Here is a 26,477-nt window from a genome sequence, read left to right as displayed (position 1 = left end):
GGATTTAATTCCCGTTCCCGAAAGCATGTGGGTTTGGTTGGTGGTCACCATACCGTACAGGTGTGGTTTTCTCAGGGTACTCAGAAGTTAATTAGGTAGGGGTGCTTCTTCAAATAAAACTTCACAGTTAATTACTTTTTTTATCAACCTATAAGGCATGTGTTTCTTAACGATTCATTCTATGTTATAAAACGCGTATCGACAAATTAACAACGATTTCGTGTGTTGATGCGTTGAATAGTCACTTATTAGAATGAGTATTTTATTGAGTAGTAAACAAAAAAATGCGAATTATCATTTCGATTCTAACATGATGTGACAACAAGTTATAATACTGAAATCATCTATGGAACTCACGTTCGCTCATTTATCCTGTATTTCTGTATTGATCATGGGAGAGTTGGCTAGCACATTTTCGTAATCATGAATAATAAATCTGACATTTCATTGGTTTAAACGTCGACTTCTGAGATCATATAAACCGATCAAACGACGCGTTTTCAAAATAGTTACAATTAAGGCGGTGATTGTTTCGCAATATTTTCCATTAACCGTTCGCTTTTACCCAGGGATGGACCCAAACTTGACTGGCCCGGGGAGGCATGGGCTGTTTGGGTTGGGTGGGGCTCAATAAACGGTAAACTTAGCCGTACGTTAGTTTTTTCCCGATGGCTCGTTCGTTCTGTCAGTTAGTCAAGTTTGAATTCACTTATTCATCCATCCTTTCATTTATTCATCTTTTCCTTCAAAACATGTATAGAACATGTACAGGCAACATTCGTGATTCTTTAACTAACTTTCAATGGGGGTTAAAGCCATAAATAGCAGCGAGGCTGACCAACCTAAATACAAAAGCTTCATCTTCAAATTTGGAAATGTCTGTAAAATCTTAACAGTACGATTTACGGAAAAGGAAATTAAAAGGTGCAAACCAATGCAGTTAAATATTACCATTGTCGAATATTCTACTGTTTGAACAGGCGACATGATTTTATTTGACGAAGCCGACTCATCTAACTGTTGACTTATTACAATCATTTTTGCAGCAGCACATTGAAAGCCATTTTTTTATGTTTAAATATATATATACAGATGTTATAAGGAAATAAACCAGCATTTTGATAAAGACAATGTGGATGATCATGAATGTCGTGTGGAGAAAAATGCATTCATAAAAATCTCGAAGCATATAAGGCAGCCCAATGTATAACTGCGCAACCCACAGTCTACTCATAATGGCATAGACTTGTATCACACAGGCACCGCAAGACGATTTATTCATCGGATTAAGATGAATACTTTTATCTGAAAAAAACTTGTGGATGGCAAATAAGGTCGGGGCAGGGGGCATATCCCCAGAAGAGCATATGTGTGCGACTCCATACGTAGATAGTTGTCTGATACTCTCGCGTTCTGTTGTATAATAATCATATTTAAAAATGTTATAAAAAAGGAATCTTTGGAAAGTATTTTATTGGGATGCACTTCACGTGTTATCTTCAGCAAAACATACTGTAGATGTAAAAGTTATCGTGTTCATCGTATCCCGGTTGAGCTATTTTGCTGAATTATACGTTTCTCTGATTTTGCTCACACCTGACGCTGACGATAGCGTGAGTCAGCGTGATAAGAAACGTGTACAACTACCGGTAGTTTTTTAACCCCACGCGACATAAACCGACCTGGTACATCACAAGATGGACAAGGCTTGTCATCTTTTATTATATAAATGACACAAAATATGCAGACGAACGAAATCGTGATTTTTATATTAAACATGTTTTATGTACGAATGAATTGACGACTGAGTGAATAATACTGATAATGAATGAATTAGAGTAACCTGGGCTTGTATCGGACACCCTCAGGAACATTGCCGTGTTATGTAGTGACGTCACGGTTTATTTCGGATAGCTTTTGTTTTTATCGTTAAACCATCATGGTCAGAGAAAGTACAATAACTTGTCCGATAATAACCGAGACATTAAACGAACAATTAATGTTTAAATATGTGTTGGTGCACTAGGGGTGGATCGGACACTTCCTGGCTTGTATCGGACATCCGATTCAAGCCCAGGTTACTCTCATGAATAAACTTATCAGTTAATCAATCGTGGTGTTCCTAGCGGAAAGCTGTCATGTGGAAACAATCATAAATAACAAATACCGGTAACAATTCTAATCGTGTACTCACGTAATTATCCTACAAATTCTTCTTACTAAGCACTTATACGGGCAAAATCCCGCGAAGCGGGCGTTGACCGTTCATACATATGGAAATTTAGACATAAAATTACATAAGAATACCACATAAGGATGCGTCTCAAAAACTGTTTCTTTGTCAGAATTCGTGACGCATTTTCCATTCGCTCTTAGAAAGAAGTTTTTACGTGTGATCATGAGTAATATTCTGGTAAGTTGTCGTTGTTATCCATCAGAAACACATTTATTCACAAAATTTAAAGATATTCCGATCTAACTTTTTAGTCTTTTAGCTTTAATTTGTAACGTATTTACACCTCGTCTGCTCGCACTTTACCGATATCCCGAAAGGTTACATGTAACTATTATAAGTTTAGGCCTAAAACCACAAAATCCGATACCGTTGGATTTTCGTACCACAATCTTACGTAAAAAATCTTCCAGATTCGAAATCAACAAAAACAAGACATTTATACATTGTCTGCATTATTGATCAAATTTTAAGATATTTGTTGGTTTTCCGTTTTTAGAAGCTGTTCTGCCAAGGCAAGAGCTGGGCATCACACAATCTATTCTATCCAGCAAAACTCACAGTTTTGCTTCACAGAAATCAACAAAGGAGGGATTCCTGAACAATCAAAATTTCAAAGCTATACACACAGTTATTATCTGTGGTGATCTTTATTGGTTCTGTTGGTTTACTTGGAAGGATCATGTGTGAACTTTTATAGAAATTTGAAAAGTCTATATCTGTCTATCTATAAACAAAAAACAGCTATGTAATAATAAGATCAGATGTGCAAAGGGTTTTTTAATTAACAATTTGAAGGCCATGCTGAAAAAAATATGAAAGTTCCCATGCAAATTAAGTCTGTATATCGACAATTTAGTGTCTGCCAATAAATGTCAAACTAGTAATACAAAACTTACGACAAGTATGTAAAAGCACTAAGTACCTGTTGTGATCATTTTTAGTATAATAGTGTAATTCTAAACAGTAGCAAATAGCTTGTTTAGTAAATGCATAATGCAATTAATACGATTTCCTTTCTATTGTGTAATTAATAAATTGGTTGTTACTTGTTAATCCATGATAAATGTTTTATGGCTAGTACAAAACCAGCATTGTTAATTTTGTAAAAGGTAATAAAATAACACCACTTTTTAATTTCATATACATGTACGTAAATATTCTTGTACAGTAGGTTGATGACAGTGTTTTAGTATTACTTATTTTGTAACTATTTATGTGCAAATAAATGATGTGAAGTGTTTTGTATCTCCACAAAATACCACATACCTTTTTTATATATGTACTGTGTAATGTGTTATTTGAATGTTTAAATAAAAAAATATGGATGATATAACATGATGCATTCTAATATTTGCATCCAAATTGTAACTATAGAGCACATAAAGTTTGTCATGCATATATGTAGCTTTGTGCATGCATATCTGGGTTGGGAGTGCATTTGTGGCCAGTCAGGTCAAAATCACTGTTAATGAAAATAGAAAAATGGCTTGCAGTAAATAACTTGAGTTTTGATGGAAATGTTGTTGCGTTTGTTTTGCAAACAAATGCCTTAACATTAAGAGAGTAAAAGTGCTTTCAATATTCTACTTAACAAGATTCAACTTATGATGATGAATAGGGAAATTAGGGAAATGTTGCAATCAAAAAAAATATTCATTAATTTTTTTCAGAAACCTTCAATTTGGAATTTTAGACAGTCATTTTGGAAAACATATATTCATTTTAAGATTGGGAATAAGGCTGAATTTTTGACTCAAATTTGATAACACAACACTGGTGACAGTAAGTCAGTGAGCCCTTTAGTCTCTTTGTGCCTTTACATGCATACAGTTCTGCCATATTTCAGAGGTGCGTGAGGCGATGACTGAGTTCTGGCAGGAGCACTCACAGGAGGCGTCCCTTCAGGAGATGATGTTGGACACGAACGCCCATCAGCTGACCAAGCATGAGCTCCCAGAGATACTCTCCTACCTTCCAAGCTATGCGGGAAAGGACATAGTAGAGCTGGGAGCCGGGATAGGGTCAGTGTCTAAGGGCTTGCTTAAAATGTGTCCAAGGGCTTGTTTTGGATAGGTGTCTAAGGGCTTGCTTTGGTTCGTGGTTTAAGGGCTTGCTTTAAGACAGTGTCTAAAGGCTTGTTTTGGGCCAGTGTCTAAGGGCTTGCATTAGATTTGTCCAAAGGCTTGTTTTGAAAAGGTGTCTAAGGGCTTGCTTAGGGTCAATATCTTGCTTGCTTTTGGTCAGGGTCTAAGGGCTTGTTTTGGGTCAGGGTCTTAGTGCTTGCTTTGGGACAGTGTCTAAGGTTTTGTTTTGGAACAGTGTCTAAGGGCTTGCTTTGGGCCAGTTTCTAAGGGCTTGCTTTGGGTCAGTGTCTAAAAGCTTACTGTGGGTCAGTGTCTAAATGCTTGCTTTGCATAGGTGTCTAAGGGCTTGCTTTGGGTCAGTGTCTAAGGGCTTGCTGTGGGTCAATGTCTAAAGGCTTGCTTTGGGACAGTGTCTAAGGGCTTAATTTTGGTTAGTTTCTAAGGGCTTGCTTTTGGTCAGTGTCTAAGGGCTTGCTTTGGGTCATTGTCTTAAAGCTTGCTTTGGAACTGTCTATGGGCTTGCTTTGGGTCAGTGTCTATGGGTTTGCTTTGGGTCAGTGTCTAAGGGGTTGCTTTGGGACAGTGTTTAAGGGCTTGCTTTGGGTCAGTTTCTAAGGACTTGCGTTTGATCAGTGTCTAAGGGCTTGCTTTGGGACAGTGTCTAAGGGCATGCTTTGGGTCAGTGTCTGAGGGTTTGCTTTGAGTCAGTGTCTAAGGGGTTGCTTTGGGACAGTGTTTAAGGGCTTGTTTTGGGTCAGTTTCTAAGGACTTGCGTTTGGTCAATGTCTTAGTGCTTGCTTTCGGACAGTGTCTAAATGCTTGCTTTGTGTGAGTGTCTAAGGGCTTGCTTTGGGACAGTGTCTAAGGGGCTTGCTTTGGGTCAATGTCTAAGGGCTTGCTTTGGGACAGTGTCAAAGGGCTTGCTTTAGGTCAGTGTCTAAGGGCTTGCATTGGGTCAGTGTCTAAGGGCTTGCTTTGGGTCAGTGTCTTAGGGCTTGCTTTGGGTCAGTGTCTAAGGGCTTGATTTGGGCCAGTGTCTAAGGGCTTGATTTGGGCCAGTGTCAAAGGGCTTGCTTTGGGTCAGTGTCTAAGGGCTTGCTTTGGATCAGTGTCTAAGGGCTTGATTTGGGCCAGTGTCAAAGTCTTGCATTGGGTCAGTGTCTAAAGACTTGCTTTTGTCCATTGTCTAAGGGCTTGCTTTGGGTCAGTGTCTATGGGCTAGCTTTGGGTCAGTGTCTTAAAGGCTTGCTTTGGGTCATTGTCTAAGGGCTTGCCTTGGGTCAGTGTCAAAGGGCTTGCTTTGGGCAGTGTCTAAAGGCTTGCTTTGGGTCAATGTCTAAGGGCTTGCTTTGGGTCAGTATCAAAGGGCTTGCTTTGGGACAGTGTCTAAGGGCTTGCTTTGGGTCAATGTCTAAGGGCTTGCTTTGGGTCAGAGCCCTGCTCAAATTCTGAAAACTGAGAGTTTGAACTTCTTGGAACTCGGCATGGATCGCAATATAAACGGGCCAGCAAGCCATGCACAGGATATTTGAGCGGCGCTTTCTGGTTTCATTTTCATTTCGGCAGGTTTTTTGTAGCATTTTTGTGTCTCGATTAGAACGATACATAAATTTGGTGTTGCATGGACTACTCATTTCAATGACTGTCATGTCCTCTGATTATGGACATTTTGCTCGCATTTCGTGACATAGACATTTACACTACAAGTTTTAAGTCATAATATGAGCAACACAAAAATGTGGCTTAATGCATGTGTATAAAGTGTTTTCCCAGATTAACCAAATCAGTTCTCACAGGCTAAGCTCGCACAACACTTTCTGCCTGGACTGGATTTTTCATTTAGAAGAGACTTCTTTTACAGGGAAAATTTCATGAAAGCAAAAAGTGTTGTCCCTGACTAGCCTGTGAACACTTCACATCTGCAAAGGCTAATCTGGGAAAACACTTTTTCCTAGACTTGATTTTTGTTTAGAAGATACTTCTTTTAATCAAACTCAAAACTCCATTCAAGTGGAAAGTGTGATCCCTGATCAGCCTGTGCAAACTGCATAGGCTAATCTGGGATGAAACTTTGAGCCCATGCAGAATGCCCAATTTTTCCCGGATAAAGCTTATATAATAACTTTAAACTTGTAGTGTACATGTCTATGTCATGCAATACTTTAATAGTGTAATACTTACATCACATAATAACAAGGCTATATGACTACGATAAGTAAAGTGTAAATTGCTGTTGCAGGAGATTTACCACAGCCCTTGCTCAGTGGGCCAATCACGTGGTCGCTGTGGACTTTATGGAGAAGTTCCTTAACAAGAACCGAGAGCTTAACGGACATCAGAAGAACATTGAGTTTATATGTGAGGATGTGACCAAGTTGACACTTGAAAATAACAGGTAAATCTGGCCATATAATGATGACACTTGAAAATAACAGGTAAATCTGGCCATATAATGATGACACTTGAAAATAACAGGTAAATATGGCCATATAATGTTGACACTTTAAAATGAGAGGTAAATCTGGCTATATAATGTTGACACTTGAAAATATCAAAATAAATCTAGCCATATAATGTTGACACTTGAAAATGAGAGGTAAATCTTGCCATATAATGTTGGCACTTGAAAATAACAGGTAAATCTGGCCATATAATGATGACACTTGAAAAAAAACAGGTAAATATGGCCATATAATGTTGACACTTGAAAATGAGAGGTAAATCTGGCTATATAATGCTGACACTTGAAAATATCAAAATAAATCTAGCCATATAATGTTGACACTTGAAAATGAGAGGTAAATCTTGCCATATAATGTTGGCACTTGAAAATAACAGGTAAATCTGGCCATATAATGTTGACACTTGAAAATAACAGGTAAATCTGGCCATATAATGTTGGCACTTGAAAATAAGAGGTACATCTGGCCATATAATGTTGACGCTTGAAAATAACGGGTTAATCTGGCCATATATTTTTTGTGAACTAAAGTTCTGCAACCTATATGCTGTCAAACAATTAAACTTTCTTTTTTCTGCCATTTTGGGAATGAGGCCGGGTCTGGATTGGGGAAAAAATGGGAAATTGAGTTGCTTACAAATAATATAAAATAAGAATGAAAGGGTTTAGCATTATTTTTTTCGAAGGTTCATAGTTTTCATATATTATATTTCAGCGCATAGATTTTACCATTTAAGTTTTTACAGCATAGTTCATTTTTTATCATTTAAAAAAAGGAGATTTTTTTTACCAATATTTATCAATAGTTAATTGAATCAATGGTTTTAATTTTGAAAAACCGAGCTGTGCAGATGATGAGGACAAACATAATCATAATGTATGAAGTAGATATCGTTAAACATGCTTACCCCATGACATGTTTCATATGTTGGCCCATCTCTCCACAGCTGTGACCTAGGCCCAGTTTCAAGAACATTCTCAATTTTTTGCTCAACTCAGAAGATGAGATTTGTTGGTCATCTTGCGAACAATCTCACAACTCAGCTGTAAGAATATACACATAGTACTCCTCAAACTCGGGGTTGAGTCACTTTCAAAACTCACAAAAGCTTTTATAACACCAAATTGAGCATGATGGTCAACATCATTTAAAACATTTAGAAAACCTCAACAGCAAGTCACAATATTGTCTTAATCCCTTACCACTTAGACACCTATTTTTAAGTATTTGTAGTATCTCAAAGAGTTAAATTTAATTAAAGACCTTTCTTACTAGATTCACATTTAAAAGGCTTCATGTCCAACCCTTAGATACTGATGAGCAGCAAACAGCATAAAGCCTGAACAAACTGCGAGTTACTCGCAGGCTGTTCTGGTTTTATGCTGTGTGCACATAGCCATTTTCACTTTGCTTCTTAGTGGGAAAGGGTTAAGTATGTTTGTAATACAAGGCCCTGGTGTTATCTCTCCTCAGCTGTGACCTGGTCTTCTCCAACTGGCTCATTATGTACTTGGAAGATGAGGAAGTCCGCAGTCTGATCCGCAAAAAACTGGAGTGGATCCGGGAAGGCGGCTACTTGTTTGCCCGGGAGTCCTGCAACAACCCTTCAGGTGTGGATAGCAATGATAAATCATATAATGCTTGCTCTTAGAGGGTTTTATGCATCCCTTATTATAAAGTGCTCAAGGTGAGCTTTTGTGATCATCTGATGTTGTGTATGTAGAATTTGCAAAATTCTATAACATATTATATTAAATTATACATAGCATAACTAATATATAAAAAACATAACATAAAATAACATTTTATCACACACCATACCCTGTTTCCCATGTAATATAACCATTACGAATATTTTCATCTTACACATGTGTAATAAACTTTTTAAGCGTTTTCATTGGCTTAGTTTTCGTTTGATTGACCAATCGCATTTTGTTATTTTGCTGAAATGACGTTGCAACGTCAAATGACGTCATAAAATGTAAACAACATTCGGGATTTATAATTTTGTTTGCGTTAATATTTATTTAAATTGCTCATTTAAGAGCATGTGATAAAAAAGATCTGACACTCGTCATTAAATACACCAACTTTTATTAAACTCGTCCAGGAAATTCGTTAGTAACCTCGCCAAAGGCTCGCTTACTACCAAAATTCCTGAACTCGTTTAATAAAATATGGTATGATATAACAACTCGTGCCAGATCCTATATATATATATATATATATATATATATATATATATATATATATATAATACAATATATGAAATATACTTCTTTGCAATATAATTTCATGTGTTTTGAAACATATATAATATATGTTAAGCATAGTGTTAAAAAGGTGTTCAAAATCCAAATTTTAATTTTCTAAATTGGAGAAGTTAAAGAAGATTATTATAATCTGTGTCATAACATATCTGGTCACTGGGACAGTTTAACCCTTTACCCCATAAGAAGCAAAGTAACAATGGCTTTTGCCACCAGCATAAAACCAGAACAGCCTGCGAGTAGCTCGCATCCTGTTCAGGTTTTATGCTGTTTGCTGCTCATCAGTATCTAAGGGTTGAAAATGAAGCCTTTAAAACTTGAATCTAGTTAGGAAGGTATTTCATTAAATTTAATTTTCTATAAAACTGCAAATGCGTCAAAATACGTATCTAAGTGGTAAAGTGATAATATCAGGATTATATCACTGACACAGATCAGTAAAGGTCAGACCGACCCGGTCACTGATAGAATATACTTACTTAGCGGTCAAATGAATAGAGAAACTGTTTTTAAATAATATAACGTTCTCTTAATTAATTGTAATATTTCAGGTCATATTGCATTAGACCATTTTAATTGCAAACTGATGATGTAAAGATTTATATGACATTGTGTTTAACATCATTTATGTTTTAATAATTAGAGAGAATCTGTTCTTTAAAATGATAAATTTTTCATGACATACCATATATCCTCTATTCCTATAACGTCGTGCAGCCTTATAAGATAGTGCACTTTTTATGACATAAACTTCTAAGCAACATTCGAACGCACGTGCCTGAAAACTGTTGACTTTTGTAACGCGAGAATTTCCACAGCCGATAAGACAACAATCATGAGGAAAAAACAATAAATATGATATAAATTGTCTGTTTTTCTGACCTCGTTCCCAAATAAATAGCCTAAATAATGTTTAAAATCTCCACATTTCCTTCACCAGACAGACACAGCTTTGTTTGTCAATGTTTTGATCGTAAAATGTTGTTAGGGTAGTTTCCCTTGGAGGCCTGTCTCGAATTTGTATCTGTTATGAGTACTTTGCATTACAATACGATTAAAGTATGCTATGTATGCGGTAAATTTTACCCCCAAATGATGACACGAAACATATGTTAAGATCGTGACCTGGGCCTATTGCGATAAATGTTCTCACTGCGTCCATTTTGGATTTTGTCACAAAACAACTGTCATTAGAAGGGGTGACAGCTTTTATGCCCCCATTGTGCATAGAGTTTGATTTATCTATTTTCCGTTAGTAAATACACTTGATCTAGACCTCTGAATACAGTTATCACAGTTCATATTTCGCTTTTATGAAGACCAGTTTTGTTTAAACCATTCTGTTCAATAAAGTTTATTCACAAAATTCATCTAAAACAACACATATTTAATTCAAATAAACACATATTCACAAAAACATATATTGGTTATTATAAACACATCCCAGGGCCTAACTATGACGTCATAAAAATCAGTGCACAATTTTATAGGGGTAATTCTGTGTGAAGCAGACTATGATGTACATGAATGTGAAAGGTACGTAACTCCATCATTATTATCTGACAACCAACATATTTCACTCGTTATTTGTTAAACAAAAGATAAATCATAAAGTATACATCAAGTTTAGTTATTGTCTAATGATTTTTCATGAAAGATATGCCTTTGAAGTTTAAGGTGCACAAACTTAAAGGTTTAGAGGCTTTGTCCTTGAAATGGCATATATGTCCTTGAAATATCATATATGTCCTTGAAATAGCATATATGTCCTTGAAAAATTATGTATGTCCTTGAAATAGCATATATGTCCTTAAAAAAGCGTATACCCAGTATGTCCTTGAAATAGAGCATGTTTGTAAAATTGTAACGAAGACAATACTGGTCAATATTTGATCAGGGTCATCAGCATTTGCATGTCATGTCAACACATTTGATTGGAAACTATTGCTAGATTACAATTGGTGTTTATGATAATGTTGGCAAGTTTTGCAGATTTTCATGGCTTTCATTACAATGATGTCATTTATACCAGAATGAATAGAAAGCATCTCGTGATGAATTTTCTTATCTTAAATAACAAAATTTTTGTTTCCTACAGGAAATATAAAGCGCAGCAAGAACCCAACAAAGTATCGTGACCCATGTACTTACATGGCGATATTTAGCATGACCACAATTCCAAGTGATGTCGATGGAGAAGTGTTTGGATTTGAGCTCGTGCTGTCAAGACCTGTCAGCTCGTATGTCAAAGTATGTTTTAGTTCAGTCATATTTGAGCTGCGCTCTGGGAAAATGGGGCTCAATGCATGTACGTAAAGTGTCGTCCCTGATTAGTTGTCGCATTCTGCACGGGATAATAGGGGACAACATTTTCCGCCTAAAATAAAAATTAAAGAGACTTCCTTTAAACCCAAACTTCCATAAATGCGGAAAGTGTTGTCCTTAATTAGCCTGTGCAAACTGCACAAGCTAATCTGGGACGACACTTTCCGCACATGTATTAAGACTAGGGCTGTCACGATACGCCGTGAGCGTACCGCGGTATATCGTGGTACGGCAACACTGTATCGCGGTACGTACCGCGATATTTTATAGACTATGTATCTGTGAAGAAAACAGCAGAATAACAAGTTTTACAAACTTTATTAAACTCAATAATCAGAAAACACTGGTATCATAGTATGACTAGAAACTGTAAAAGAAACTGTAATAAACTTGATAGAAGTAGTCATTGTTATTGTTCGCGTCTTTTTCTAAAATGTCCGCCATGTTGTTTACAATAGCCGTGACTACGATCTGTGTAAATCGAACGCTTCAATGGCATGTTCAAAATGCGGAGTCAGAGGGCCCAGTATTGAAAATCCGTAGCGTTCTGACTCTTCCTCGACTTATTCAGAATCTTAAGATAACATGATTCGGAAGTGCCATGCTTTGAACGATCGATATACTAAAGAAAGAAAATAAGAAATAGAATAAACATATTTTATATAATTATGAACGTATTTGCAAAGGAAATCTGTCCCTAATTCCAAAAAAGGTACGGACCCATACATCGCCGTATTTTAAACGTGAAAGTTAAACATCTACAAGTGGAAGCGCTTGCTTGACCTGGATATTAACGGATTATTTATTTAGCCCTTTTGAACCGCTTCTACATTTTTCAAAACGATATCTATATCAAAATAATTATGTAATGTATTTATATCTGTGCTAATATAATAATATTAAAAAAACCGGTGCGGCAACGCCGTACCGCGGTGCGATTTTTTTACGTCATGCACCGCGATATACCGGTATACCGGTGAATCGTGACAGCCCTAATTAAGACCCATTAACCCAGCTTAATTGCATCAAACGCCTAAAGATTATTGACATTCTCTGGAGTCCATTTTAAACCAGGTTTTCCGAAGGAAAAAACTGGTAATAAGATTGGTGAATGTCGGCGGGCGGGCGAAACAATTCTAAATGAGCTTGTCCAGGCCATAACTATGTCCTTCATTGTGAGATTTTAAAATTATTGGCAAATTTGTTCACCATCATTGGACGGTGTGTCATGCGAAAGAATTACGTCAATATCTGCAACGTCAAGGTCACACTTTGAGTTCAAAGGTCAAAAATGGCCATAAATGATCTTGTCCGGGCCATAACTATGTTATTCATTGTGAGATTTTAAAATTACTCGTTACATTTGTTCACAATCATTGGACGATGTGTCATGCGAAAGAATTACGTCGATATCTGCAACGTCAAGGTCACTCTTTGAGTTCAAAGGTCAAAAATGGCTGTTAATGATCTTGTCTGGGCAATTACTATGTCATTCATTGTGAGATTTTAAAATTACTCAGTACATTTATTCACAATCATTGGACGATGTGTCATGCAAAAGAATTAGGTCGATATCTCCAAGTTCAAGGTCACACTTTGAGTTCAAAGGTCAAAAATGGCCATAAATGATCTTGTCCGGGCCATAACTATGTTATTCATTGTGAGATTTTAAAATTACTCGTTGCATTTGTTCACAATCATTGGACAGTGTGTCATGCGAAAGAATTAGGTCGATATCTCCAAGTTCAAGGTCAAACTTTGAGTTCAAAGGTCAAAAATGGCCATAAATGATCTTTTCTGGGCCATAACTATGTCATTCATTGTGAGATTTTAAAATGACTAGGCACATTTGTTCACAATCATTGGACGGTGTGTCATGCGAAAGAATTGCGTCGATATCTCCAAGGTCAAGGTCACACTAGGAGTTCAAAAGTCAAAAATGGCCATAAATGAGCTTGTCCGGGCCATAAAAATGTCAATCATTGTTAACCAGGTTTTCCGAAGGAAAAAACTGGTTATTAGATTGGTGAATGTCTGCAGGCGGGCGGATAATTATTCTGAGCGCAACTCCTCCTTCATTTCTCAACAGATTTCAATCAAATTTTCACAAAATGATTGTCACCAAATGCCCTGGCGCATATTGTCGGGATTTTATGATTCTGTCGAAATCAAGGTCGCCACGACTAAAAATAGATTGAATTTGACACAAGGGGGGTAACTAGAAACCATTGGTAACAATGCACATTTTGAATTGTCTACCTTTATCATACTTTTTTATTCCAAATTGAAAACCTGGTAATGTGACAATTTTGTCCCTTGTTCCTGGATAGAGCCAGGACTTTGAAACAATATTCGCTACACAATTGCAACCTTTGAAGACTGTTTTTTAAAAGTAAATTATTGGTCAGAAACTCTGTTTTAGATTCCAAAGTGTTTAAATAATTCTCAGAATATTGCACAAACACACGCAATAATTTTACTTTTAATGCTTTATGTTTTGATATGATGCCTATGTATAACTAACTATATATATATTAATTATATTCATATATATATATATATATATATATATATATATATTGTAAAATTATTGATATTTGTTGTCATTCAATTTCATAGATTTTCACAAATGACTCTTTTTTGGACACGCACATTTGCAGATTTCTGATTTTCGAAAACAAAAATTAAAGAAAAAGATTTGTGTGTGTGTGTGTTCAATTTCCTGGATTGATTAACTAAAATAAACAAATGAAAATTAATGCCCTTCAAATAATACTGACTTTTAAGTATGTGAATACGCGCTTTAAAGAGTAACAGTTACTGTTTATTGCAAAACATTAATAAACACAATATTTTATGGATAGCAAAAGAACAATTCACATTTTGTTCCTTAAAGATGGAAGATGTGATCTGCTTGCTTCATACATATGGTGTTCACAACTGTCCTATAGCTTTTACCTATTTAAATTAAAAATTAAATTTATCATACACACACATCAGTTTTGTTAGCTCCACTGGCCAAAGGCCTCGGGGGGGGGGGTCAAAAAAGTGAAAATTTGCTTATATAAGGCCTATTTTGTGAAAACTTTAAAAATCTCTACGTCCATTACCATTGGGCCTAGGGCTACGAAATTTTGTATGTAGTGACATCTAATAGTCCTCTACGAAGTTTGTTCAAATTATGCCTCTGGGGTCAGATTTGACCCTGCCCTGGGGGGTCAAAAAATCGAAAATTTGCTTATATAAGGCCTATTTTGTGCAAACTTTTAAAATCTTCTTGCCCATAACCGTATGGCATAGGGCTACAAAATTTGGTATGTAATGACATATTATATTCCACACCAAGTTTGTTCAAATTAAGCCCCTGGGATCAAATTTGACCGTTCCCCAGGGGTCACAAAATTGAACATATGCTTATATTGGGCCCATCTTCTTGTCCATAACCATTGGGCCTATTTCCACCAAATTCGGTATGTAGTGACATATAATAGTTCTCTACTTAGTTTGTTCAAATTATGCCCCTGGGATCACAAAACTGAACATATGACGTTTACCAGTGGTGATTACTGCGGCCGTTTGGTTGTGACCAACATCAACATCTTGTAAACATGAGATAAAACCCTGTCATTTAGTGCCATTTTAGGTAAGATGGTGACTGCTTACAAAGGCATTGAAGTAAGAACATGTGTTATGAATGTTTTTCTTACAAACTGAAAAAAGTCGGGTTTTATTTAAATATGTCGAAAGTGACCATATGTCCAGATGAAAATATTTTGGATGACATGTTAATTTCATGTCTTTTTTGTAGTGTTTAAACCAGTTTAATAATATGATATTGATTTTAAAAACACAACTTCCATGAACATAATTATTTCAAGAAAAGTCAATATATGATACTGCACGGTAAACTCAAACTTTGTATCCAAGAGAAGGTGTTGAAATTAATGAAGTGCAATGTTCTTAGCTATCGTATATGCTGCTTTTAGTAATTAATCATTCATTGTTCCATTTGTGAATCGTGACTCATGAATTGTGGATATGATTGTCAATTGCTCAACAATCCATATATATTTCTGACCATTTTATAATTTTCTTAATATAAGTTATGAATTGATCTTAGAAGTCAAATGTATTACTTAATTAAATACATTTATAAATATAAAGAAATAATCTTTAGATTATCATAATATTCTCAGGCCTGTTGGTCTTAGGGATGTGTGGGTTGATGAGCAATTTCTCCATTTATCACAATTATTTCTACCCTACCTGATCATTTCCTTCATATTCCATTTTAATTAAATTGACGTCTGCAACCTCTTTCAAATTGGGAAAGGCAAAAATGTGTCGTTTGGTAAAGGGTTAAGGCATTTGATTCCTATGGGTCTTGTAAATCTGTTTCAAATCAAATGCGTAGATTTGATCTTCAGCATCTAAAAATATGTGAAATAGAAAGAACGACAATATCTTTTGGAGAGATAAATGTACCGACGTTATAAGCAAAGGACCTGTGCAACAATTCCCGGGCTCTTAAGTCTGTTTAGTTAACACGGTAGTAACTTTTTCCATATTTAAAAATGCTCACCCTTCCAACTTTAAACCTCCAGTGGGACAAGGGATAGAAAGAGAAAGTCACATGCTTGAGTACATTTCAACCCATGCGCAGTGCACGTATTTTTTTAACAAAGAAAAAACAGTGGAGCGATACAGGGCCATCATGGCCCTCTTGTTTCGTTTTCTTACGCAAAATACTTCAGCCTAACTTGGTTTGATATTACATCGGCAGAGAAAAAAGTGCAATGTAAATCACATACGGTAATAATTGTGACACTAATTAAAAATGAATCACAGTCGATACTGCAGCATAAAAAAGCAAACAAGAATTTAAAAAATGTATTCCCCATTTTACAGATGAAGCAAAACCACAATCAAGTTATCTGGCTTCTGCAAAAGCTTCGTAGAAAAGCCAGCGCAGACAACAGCACCTCTGGCACAATTCAAGAGTTCCTGGACAATCAGCAGTATTCACTCAATGGAATCCTCCGATACGAGAAAGTGTTCGGTCATACGTTTGTAAGCACAGGAGGGATCGAAACAACACGGGTAGGTTAAATTAACAGGAATACTGGAAAATCATTTTTTAATGGACATTTATGCCTCTTCCCATTGCAGACAGGTAATACAAACACATTAGAAAAAGACCAATGCAAATTCCCGAATGTTTTTGTTGTTGTTGTTTAAAAAATCAGAAGTCCAGGAATTTATATGTCCACAAAGTAGTTAAAAACCACAACAAGAAATTGCATTCAGACCAATAAAAATTATTTTACAGTTTCCAATATCAGGAAAATTTCAGCTCACCTCAGTACCACATGATACTCATGTTAACTTACGTTCTCACCTTGTCACTATCTCTCATTTTAGCTTTTAACCAGTGTTCTCCTGAAAAATTTGAGAAGCCAGTTATATTTTCAAAGTAGCCAGCGACTAAGCAATAAAATTGGTGTATTTGCAGCATTTCAATTGATATTTTTTGGAATGTAGCCGGCATCTAGATAGAATGTAACCGGTGAAATTGCCGGCTACCGGTGCGTCCGGAGAACCCTTAGATACTGATGAGCAGCAACAGCATTCAACCTGAACAGACTGGGAGTTACTCGCAGGCTGTTCTGGTTTTATGCAGTTTGCACATAGCCATTTCACTTTGATTCTGAGAGGGAAAGGGTTAAATTGTAAATTAAATCCTGAGCAAAAATGTGTATTAGGTAATAGGCAACTAACTAATATTCATAACACCACATTTCTGACTGCCAAGTCTCGAACAGTATTATAATAGAGTGATAATGGTATGTAGTCAATGTGTTTTGATGATTTACATATGTACTCACTCTTCCTGCAGGACTTTGTCTCGAGGCTTGACCTCCAACCAGGCCAGTTAGTATTAGATGTAGGCTGTGGAATAGGCGGAAGTGCTTTCTACATGGTCAAGGTGAGTATAAACGTTAAGGTTTAAGTTTGTACATATTTATTGTAGAACGATTGCATCAATCGCCTAAGGCTTATGAAAACACAGTCGAGTAGTTTTCTTGGTAGAACCATTACTTTGTGTCTTTGACGGAAATCTAAAGAACAATTTCATAGTGAGGATCGAACCCGTAACCTATTGGTTGCTAGGCTGACATCATGTCCATTATGCCAAAGCGAGTTTAAAGTCTGTTGTTGTCTGGTGGTACACCTTTGGCTGATTTTCAAATTAACCTCCGATCACTGGGATATAAGTCGTCCATTTACATTTGGCACAGTATGCAGCCACAGCACATTAGCTTTTTTCCCTCAAAGGTTACATTTGGCACAGTATGCAGCCACAGCACATTAGCTTATTTCCCTCAAAGGTAACTCTTTATACACATGGGTGGAGAGGAGCGAGCCTGGGATTATTTTTAGCTCAGAAAAATTCCAGTGGTATGAGTGGCAATCGAACCAGGGACCTTGCTATTTCATTACCAAATTCCTACAACGACAACTCTTTTCCCAGTGTGGAACTATGCAAACCATTGTCGTTGACTATAGAAAAACGTTTTGTATCATGTATGAATTTAAGCAGTTTTAAACTTTTATCAAGTGAAAAAATGTCAGTGTTCAAGTTGTGGTACCTTTGTCTATAGAACTTTTTTCTTATCTTAAATCAATGTCAGCAGTTTATAGCAAGTAACAAAAATGTGTATCATGACCATGTGTTTATTTCCATAGGAGTTCGGTGTTCAAGTCGTGGCCATTGATCTCTCTACAAACATGATCAGCCTGGTTAGACAAAGGGCACATGAAGTAGGGGTCAATGATAATGTAAGAAGGGGTCAATGATGATGAAAGTAGGGGTCAATGATGATGTAAGTAGGGGTCAATGATGATGTAAGAAGGGGTCAATGATGATGTAAGTAGGGGTCAATGATGATGTAAGTGGGGGTTAATGATGATGAAAGTAGGGGTCAATGATGATGTAAGTGGGGGTCAATGATGATGTAAGTAGGGGTTAATGATGATGTAAGTAGGGAGGGCAATGATGATGTAAGTAGGGGTCAATGATGATGTAAGTAGGGGACAATGATGATGCTAATAGTTGTCAATGATGATGTAAGTAGAGGTAAATAAGGATATAAGTAGGGGTCAATTATGATGTAAGTAGGTTTCAATGATGATTTAAGTAGAGGTAAATGAGGATGTAAGTAGGGGTCAATTATGATGTAAGTTGAGGTCAATGATGATGTAAGTAGGGGTCAATGATGATGTAAGTAGGGGTCAATGATGATGTAAGTAGGGGTCAATGATGATGTAAGTAGGGGTCAATGATGATGTAAGTAGGGGGTCAATTGATGATGTAAGTAGGGGTCAATGATGATGTAAGTAGGGGTCAATGATGATGTAAGTAGGGGGGTCTATGATGATGTAAGTAGGGGTCAATGATGATGTAAGTAGGGGTCAATGATGATATAAGTAGGGGTCAATGATGATGTAAGTATGGATCAATGATGATGTAAGAAGGGTTCAATGATGATATAAGTAGGGGTCAATGATGATGTAAGTAGAGGTCAATGATGGTGTAAGTAGGGGGGGTCAATGATGATGTAAGTAGGGGTCAATGATGATACAAGTATGAGTCAATGATGATGTAAGTATGGATCAATGATGATGTAAGTAGGGGTCAATGATGATATAAGTAGGGGGGGGGTCAATGATGATGTAAGTAGGGGTCAATGATGATGTAAGTAGGGGTCAATGATAATGTAATATGGTGTTATGATGATAAAAGTAGGGGTCAATGATGATGTAGTAGGGGTCAATGCTGATGTTAGTGGGGGTCAATTATGATGTAAGTAGGGGTCAATGATGATGTAAGTAGGGGTCAATGATAATGTAATATGGTGTTATGATGATAAAAGTAGGGGTCAATGATGATGTAGTAGGGGTCAATGCTGATGTTAGTGGGGGTCAATTATGATGTAAGTAGGGGTCAATGATGATGTTAGTAGGGGTCAATGATGATTTAAGAAGAGGTCAATTATGATATAAGTAGGGATCAATGATGATGTAAGTAGGGGGTCAATTAGGATGTAAGTAGGAGTCAATGAGGACGTAAGTAGGGGGTCAATAATGATGAAAGTAGGGGTCAATGATGATATTAGTAGGGGTAAATGATGATGTAAGTAGGGGTCAATGATGATGTAAGTAGGGGTCAATTAGGATGTAAGTAGGGGTCAATGATGATGTAAGTAGGGGTCAATGAGGATGTAAGTAGGGGTCAATGATGATGTAGGCAGAGGGTCAATTATGATGTAAGTAGAGGGTCAATTATGATGTAAGTAGAGGGTCAATGATGATGTAAGTAGAGGTAAATGAGGATGTAAGTAGGGGTCAATGATGATGTAAGTAGAGGGTCAATGATGATGTAAATAGGGGGTCAATAATGATGTAAATAGGGGTCAATTATGATGTATGAGCTGCTATTGATAACCGGTTTGAAGTTAACAGCTAACCCTTTCCCGCTCAGAAGCAAATTGAAAATGGCCAGATGCAACCAGCATAACACCAGAACAGCCTGTGAGTAACTCGCAGTCTGTTCTGGTTTAATGCTGTTTACTGCTTATTGGTAGTTTAGGGTTGAAAATGAAGCCTTTAAAACTTCAATCAAGTAAGAAAGGTCTTTAATTTAATTACATTTTCGAAGGTATTGCAAATGGGTAAAAATGTATATCTGAGTGATAAAGGGTTTTTCAACAAAGTTGAACATCCTTGATTCTGTCTTATAAAAGATCTTACGACACATTTAAGTTATTACTGTATTATTAGGTTACAATCAATAGGCAGTTATGATTAAAATGTTTGTTAAATGAATAGCATGCAAAATATTGATGGTTAATAATGGAATTTCTTTAATTTACTAATCATAGATGTTGGCATTTATCATTTATAATTCTTCAAAAAATGCATCACAGATATAATTGGTTTTTCAATAATGTAGCTTCCTGTAGCCAATTGTATAGGATTTCTATTTTGGTTAGCGATTGTATATATCACGAATATTCCAACAGGTGCACGTTTTGGTTTAGTTTTGGATAAGGGTTAGCCAAGGTATTTGACTTTGGTATTTTTTATCCAAATAAGATTATCTTCGTGGAACCATCTTTAACAATGATCCCTTACTATAATGACCTTAACACTGGCTATTATTGATGACAATTTTGTGAGGGCCGTCGTTTGTGTGGGCTTTTTTTCCGGGAGAGCATATGCCTGCTTATGGTTAAAATGAGCCACTGGGTTTAATGTGTGTTCCTAGAGTATCGTCCCATATGAGACTATGCAGCTTGCACAGGCTGATCAGGAACATCACTTTCCACTTTTATGGAATTTTGAATTTCAAGGAAGTCACTTCTAAACAAAAATGCAGTCTAAGCAGAAAGTGACGTCCATGATTAGCCTGTGCAAACTGCACAGACTTATCTTGGGCAACGCTTTACGCACATGCATTAAGCCCCATTATCGCAGAGAGAGGCTCATGTCATTTTCAAAGGACATCTAGAAAATAATTTTGATCTTTCATTTTGCAAATGTATACGATGTTTACCAGACTTGGGATCAAAGGAAAGCCTAATAATGTTAAGATCAAAAGTTCAAGTGTCAAGGTCACAGTAGCATGCATTAAAAAAACTTAACACATTATTATGTTGACAACTCGGCTGGAATATGATTTTATAAAGACAATTACTAGTATATGAAATTGACAAAATACAATTCATTTCCCCAGGAGGTACAGTTTGAGATTGCTGACGCAACAAAACGAGATTACACACCAGAGACGTTTGACGTGATCTATAGTCGGGACACTGTTCTACACATTCAGGACAAGCTGTCTCTATTCAAGCAATTCTATGTAAGTATTTTATATCATATACAATTATTGCATATGCCAATTTGGCTAGTTTATGCGACAATGTCTGATGAAGTGCTCCGCTTCTTTTTATCTTGCAACATTCAACTTTCCCTTCATTGCTTTGTTAGGATGAAGCTCTGCAATTTCTAATTGTCCATTGTACCACACTGTTAAAGGGGATTTGGATGGGGTACAAAGGGATTGAGCAGGGGGCATATACGGTTGAGGTGATGTAGAGGGTTGAGGTGGCAATGTATGGAGATGGTGGGGGTGATTGGGGATATTTTTCAACATAACAGGGATATTTGTCATTACTGTGACAAGCTGAAGTTAGGGCTTCTACCTTTTACCTCATTCAAAAGAAAAGTTAAGGGGTATTGGTCACTATTGTGTCAAGCTTTTCTAACATTTTATTACATAGTACAACATCATACATGATGTGTCAGCGGTATATGTTATGACTCACTTAATATTAAAGCCTTGTTCTGGGAAAATTGAGCTTAATGTATGTGCGTAAAGTGTCATCACACAGGCAGCACAGGCTCATCTGTGACAACCATCGCCTAAATTTGATTTTTTGTTTTATAGGGACTTCTTAAAATGAAAAAAATCCATAAAAGCGGAAAGTTTTGTCCTTGATTAGCACTTTCGGACTGCACAGACTAATCAAGGATGACACTTAAATGCATATCCTTTAAGCCCAGTTTCCCCAGAACGAAGCTTATATTAAAACATGTGCCACAACAGCTGGGAGGATTTTCATCACTAGGCATCAGCAAACTTTTTATCCCCAGCCAAATGCGAAGGGACATAGAATGGGCGTTGTCTGTCATTCTGCACATCCTTCCTTCTGTCACAAAATTTTGAAATTGGCGGGGGATATCAATTTAACAAATTTGCTTGTTGGTTTTATTTCAGAAATGGTTAAAGCCTGGAGGGAAGTTGTTCATCACTGACTACTGCTGCAGCGACGATGACCATAGCAACAAGTTCAAAGCCTACGTGAGACAGAGAAATTACAATCTACTATCACCCGCCAAGTATGGCGAGGTAAAGTGGCGATATTATGTTTTCTTTTTTGGAGCTTGTAGTATTCATTAGCCTGGGACAAATATAAAGGATCATTATATTTTGTTATTAACTTAGTTAAAGTCATCCATCAAAATTAGGTACAGATAATGACGCAATTTGTTAATGAAGTATGTATACTTTGTAGTATTTTTAATGTAGTATTGTAAGTTAGTTTTACTAATTTGATAACATGTCATTGCCTCTCGATCCCTGTCATGGTTACAACACTATTTAAAAAAATAAATAATTCTAGTCTTTTTTTCGCCTTCCAAAGGCGGAGGGATATAGAATTGGTGTTGTCTGATCATCCATAATTCCGTGTGTCTCAAAAATTTGAAATTGAAAAAATATGCTTGTTTTAGTTCATTTTTTGGTAGTTATTTAAATTTATAGAATTTTTTTTTATGACAGATAAATCTTGAAAATCGCTAATTTTTCAAAACACTTAAAATAGATACTCTGTTATATGCGTCACAGGTTATAACAGCAGCTGGGTTCTCTACAGTTGACGCCCGTGATAGGACAGACTTGTTAGTGGAATGCCTCGAGAAGGAACTCATACACCTCCAGTCTATCCAGGAAGAGTTTGTCCAGGTAAGACCCTCACGTTGTAGTCACGGTCTGGTAAAACCGGGCTTAATGCATTTTGTGTAAAGTGTCATCCGTGATTATGTGCAGCCAGCACAGGCTAATTAGGGATGACACTTTCTGCCTTGACTGGATATTTGTTAAGGAGAGACTTTACTAAAATGAAAAATTCCATTAAAGCAGAAAGTGTTGTCTATGATAAGATTGTGCGAACTTCAAGTGGTAACTTAAATCTCGTTTTCAACCAATGCCAATCCGTTGGTTATTTTCAGGAATTTTCACAAAGCGACTACGACTACTTAGTGAATGGGTGGAAGGATAAGCTGGGACGAACAGAAGACCAGAGGTGGGGGGTGTTCTATGCAGAGAAAAATTGAGGAGAGAAACTATGATTTAAGATTGACCGGGAAAGTGACTAAGTAGCAATGTGTGATGGAAATAAAATCATGTAATTAAGTGATCCATTTACTTATAATTATCTGAACTTATTGCCATTTGTCACAGGTAGATGGGTAATTCAGTTGATGGTTTATATTTAAAGGGTAAGGACATGGTTGTTATGTTCAGTTTGATGCATGTCAAATGCTTTATATTTTAGGGTAAAAAACATGGTTGTTATGTTCAATTTGATGTATGTCAAATGCTTTATATTTTTGGGTAAAAAACATGGTTGTTATGTTCAATTTGATGTATGTCAAATGCTTTATATTTTAAGGTAAAGAACATGGTTGTTATGTTCAATTTGATGTATGTAAAATGCTGTATATTTTAGGGTAAAGAACATGGTTGTTATGTTCAATTTGATGTATGCCAAATGCTTTATATTTTAGGGTAAAGAACATGGTTGTTGTGTTCAATTTGATGTACTAGTATGTCAAAGGCTTTATATTTTAGGGTAAAGAACATGGTTGTTATGTTCAATTTGATGTATGTCAAATGCTTTATATTTTAGTGTAAAGGACATGGTTCTTATGTTCAATTTGATGTATGTCAAAGTCTTGGACAAACAACATTGGACAAAAAAACGGAAGAGCTCTTATTGTCCCCTACCGGTGAAACCGGAAGGGACTTACGGTTTGCGCTCCGTGTGTCAGTCTGTCTGTCACAGATGGCAATATGGAGATTGTGCATGTCAATTCATTTTGTTCCTACGTCAAAAATTGTGGTTGCTATGGCAACAAATGTAAAAATTGACAATGATGGAGTTTCACCGGTAGGGGACCATATTGCTTGGCAATCTCGTGTTGTTTTACTTGCTATTTGTCAATTAATCTAATTAAAAAGAGATGATTATTGTGATAATAATGATGATGAATAAACATTATATACACATGTAATAAATAAAAACAGGGTATCTTGATAACGTCAGGTTTTTATATTAAATATTTTCCAAATTAGTTGTTGGTTTTAATAAAGCCATTTTGTTAAAATGTGTTACAAAATGAATCAAATAAATGATTTGTTGGTGTGTTTTTTGCACAAAGTGCATACGTTATTATTGTCTTTCAGGTTAAGGACATATCATTTATAATAATTTTCTTTTGTTTTTTGATATGTTGCATTGTACATTACACTAGAGTATATCTTAAAAATTAGCCATGTTTATGTTCATAGATTAAGAGTCCCCTGTATAATGTTTTGATGCTTTATTTATGTAGAAGATTTATATATTTATTATATGGACCATGCTCTGTGAAAAGGAGGCTTAATGTATATTGCTTTCATGAAAGTGTGGGTAAATTTTGTTATAATCTGTTATGGATTTGTACTGTGATTATTTATTGTTTTATTAAGGACATATATTTATGCCCAAAACTGCCATTATTTTTAATTCAAACCATCAGTATTAAGATGTGTTATATTACTGGCTGTTGAAAGAACTATAATGCTTTATACGTGATATGATCAATGTGCATATTCATGTATATCATATCTAATTTAAGATCACTGATGTCTGTTGTAAGTGTTTTGATATAAAGATGAAATAAAAATGTGGTCGAAATATTATGAGATCAGTGGTTTTCCTTTTCATTTAAATAAGATGTGTTTGCAATATTTCATCAGGGAACCTTGTATGCTTAGATTGTAGCTGTAATCAATTTTCTCAAAGTTCATGTTTCTATGTACCTACGAACCTATTCTTGTACTCAATATTTAATGCGTCTCCAAGCTAATTAGGTCCTTACCCGCCAGATGGTTGTGCATGGAAAGGACCCTGTGTGTTTCATTGGACAAATGCCTAGGTTACAAGACTCACGAAAGTTGGGAACAATTTTGAGCCAAAGCTGCTTTTTGACGATGCTGCGAAGCATCGTCTTAGTTATCATATCATGAACAAATTCTTCACAATGGCAACCTATGTAAAAGACCGAGCCAATCCGATTGAGATAGCTCGATTTTTGACGATGCTGCGAAGCGGCTCGTCTAAGTTATCATACCATGAAAAAAATCTTCACAATGGCGACCTATGTAAAAGACCGAGCCAGTCCGACTGTTTTTTTTTTACCGTACCCTGGAAATGCTAAATCAGTTGTTGTCGGCTATTATTTTTATTAATTATAATTATACAAGCGATTTAGACCCATTTGGCGCTGATGTCGTTTCAGAAAAAAAACAGGAAGAAGTTGACGTACTGTTTTGCGCGATATTTTCTCGCAATTATTTTTCTAATCGGCATACCTCGCTGATTATCATTGATAAAGGTAAAGGAAGCTCAGCTATAAATAGGATAGCATATTCTGGAAAAAAGATTTAGTAATCTTTTGAAAAGGTTAATTTTAAATCAGTTATATTCAATCCATTATATGTTTATAGATAAATGTAACAACTATGCATTTTCATTATTGTATTTGGCATTTGCCGTACTTCTGTAATTAAATTGCGAATGAAAACTTGTATAATTCACGTTTAACGCGATCATGAGTGTAAAGAAAACGAATTATTTCGAACCTGCCATTTGTAAACGTTATAGCGAGTATGGTACATTGTATATAAACCGCATAATAGCCGTGCGACACCAATGAAACTCGCTCTTATGCGTGCTCTCTCATTTTGCATATTTAATAAACTTTGCAAACATAAATTACAGAGCCACATCAGTGCACACACTATGTTTGATAATTCATTCGTTTGCTGGATATTGTTTTCTGTTTTAAACACATATTAGGTCATATCGCGGAGATTTAGTTAATCTTACCATGGCGAACTCACGTATTCAAGTCGTTTTTGTTCGTACTCATTTTTTTTTCGCACCCAATGTTTTTTTCGTACCCAATTTATTTTCGTACCCAATTTTTTGTTCGTACCCCAATTTTTTGTTTATACCAATTTTGTTTTCCTACCCATTTTTTTGTAATAATTTTGTACTGACAATATTTGTACCCATTTTTTTTCGTACCCAAACTTTTCGTACCCACATACACAATTGTGGTGATGTAGATTAACTTAAATTGATGCTTTTATATCCATCCTCTTCAAAAGCATCCTGACACCAGTACTGTCGGTACTTTGATAGTCAGT

At 36.1% G+C, this 26,477-nt stretch overlaps 1 protein-coding gene across 3 annotated transcripts in view; it reads left to right on the top strand.

The window, feature by feature from the left end:
• LOC127844849 (uncharacterized) overlaps positions 1-24,965 on the top strand; it is a 41,010-nt gene extending 16,045 nt beyond the window's left edge. For 2 of the 3 annotated variants that reach the window (XM_052375374.1, XM_052375372.1), the window contains exons 2-12: positions 4,083-4,257; positions 6,560-6,715; positions 8,256-8,392; positions 11,151-11,302; positions 16,286-16,477; positions 17,274-17,363; positions 18,125-18,217; positions 21,174-21,299; positions 22,218-22,349; positions 22,848-22,964; positions 23,231-24,965. In XM_052375374.1, coding sequence (XP_052231334.1) covers positions 4,083-4,257; positions 6,560-6,715; positions 8,256-8,392; positions 11,151-11,302; positions 16,286-16,477; positions 17,274-17,363; positions 18,125-18,217; positions 21,174-21,299; positions 22,218-22,349; positions 22,848-22,964; positions 23,231-23,335 — 1,475 coding nt within the window. In that variant the 3' untranslated portion in view covers positions 23,336-24,965. The remainder of the gene's footprint in view (positions 1-4,082; positions 4,258-6,559; positions 6,716-8,255; positions 8,393-11,150; positions 11,303-16,285; positions 16,478-17,273; positions 17,364-18,124; positions 18,218-21,173; positions 21,300-22,217; positions 22,350-22,847; positions 22,965-23,230) is intronic. The other variant, XR_008032908.1, reaches the window with a different exon arrangement.
• Positions 24,966-26,477: the final 1,512 nt, after the last annotated feature.

This window comes from Dreissena polymorpha, chromosome 9, assembly GCF_020536995.1.
Source record: "Dreissena polymorpha isolate Duluth1 chromosome 9, UMN_Dpol_1.0, whole genome shotgun sequence".
In the NCBI taxonomy this organism is placed as follows: domain Eukaryota; kingdom Metazoa; phylum Mollusca; class Bivalvia; order Myida; family Dreissenidae; genus Dreissena; species Dreissena polymorpha.
The sequence above is the reverse complement of the archived record's forward strand: the minus strand, read 5'-3'. Positions and strand labels throughout refer to the sequence as shown.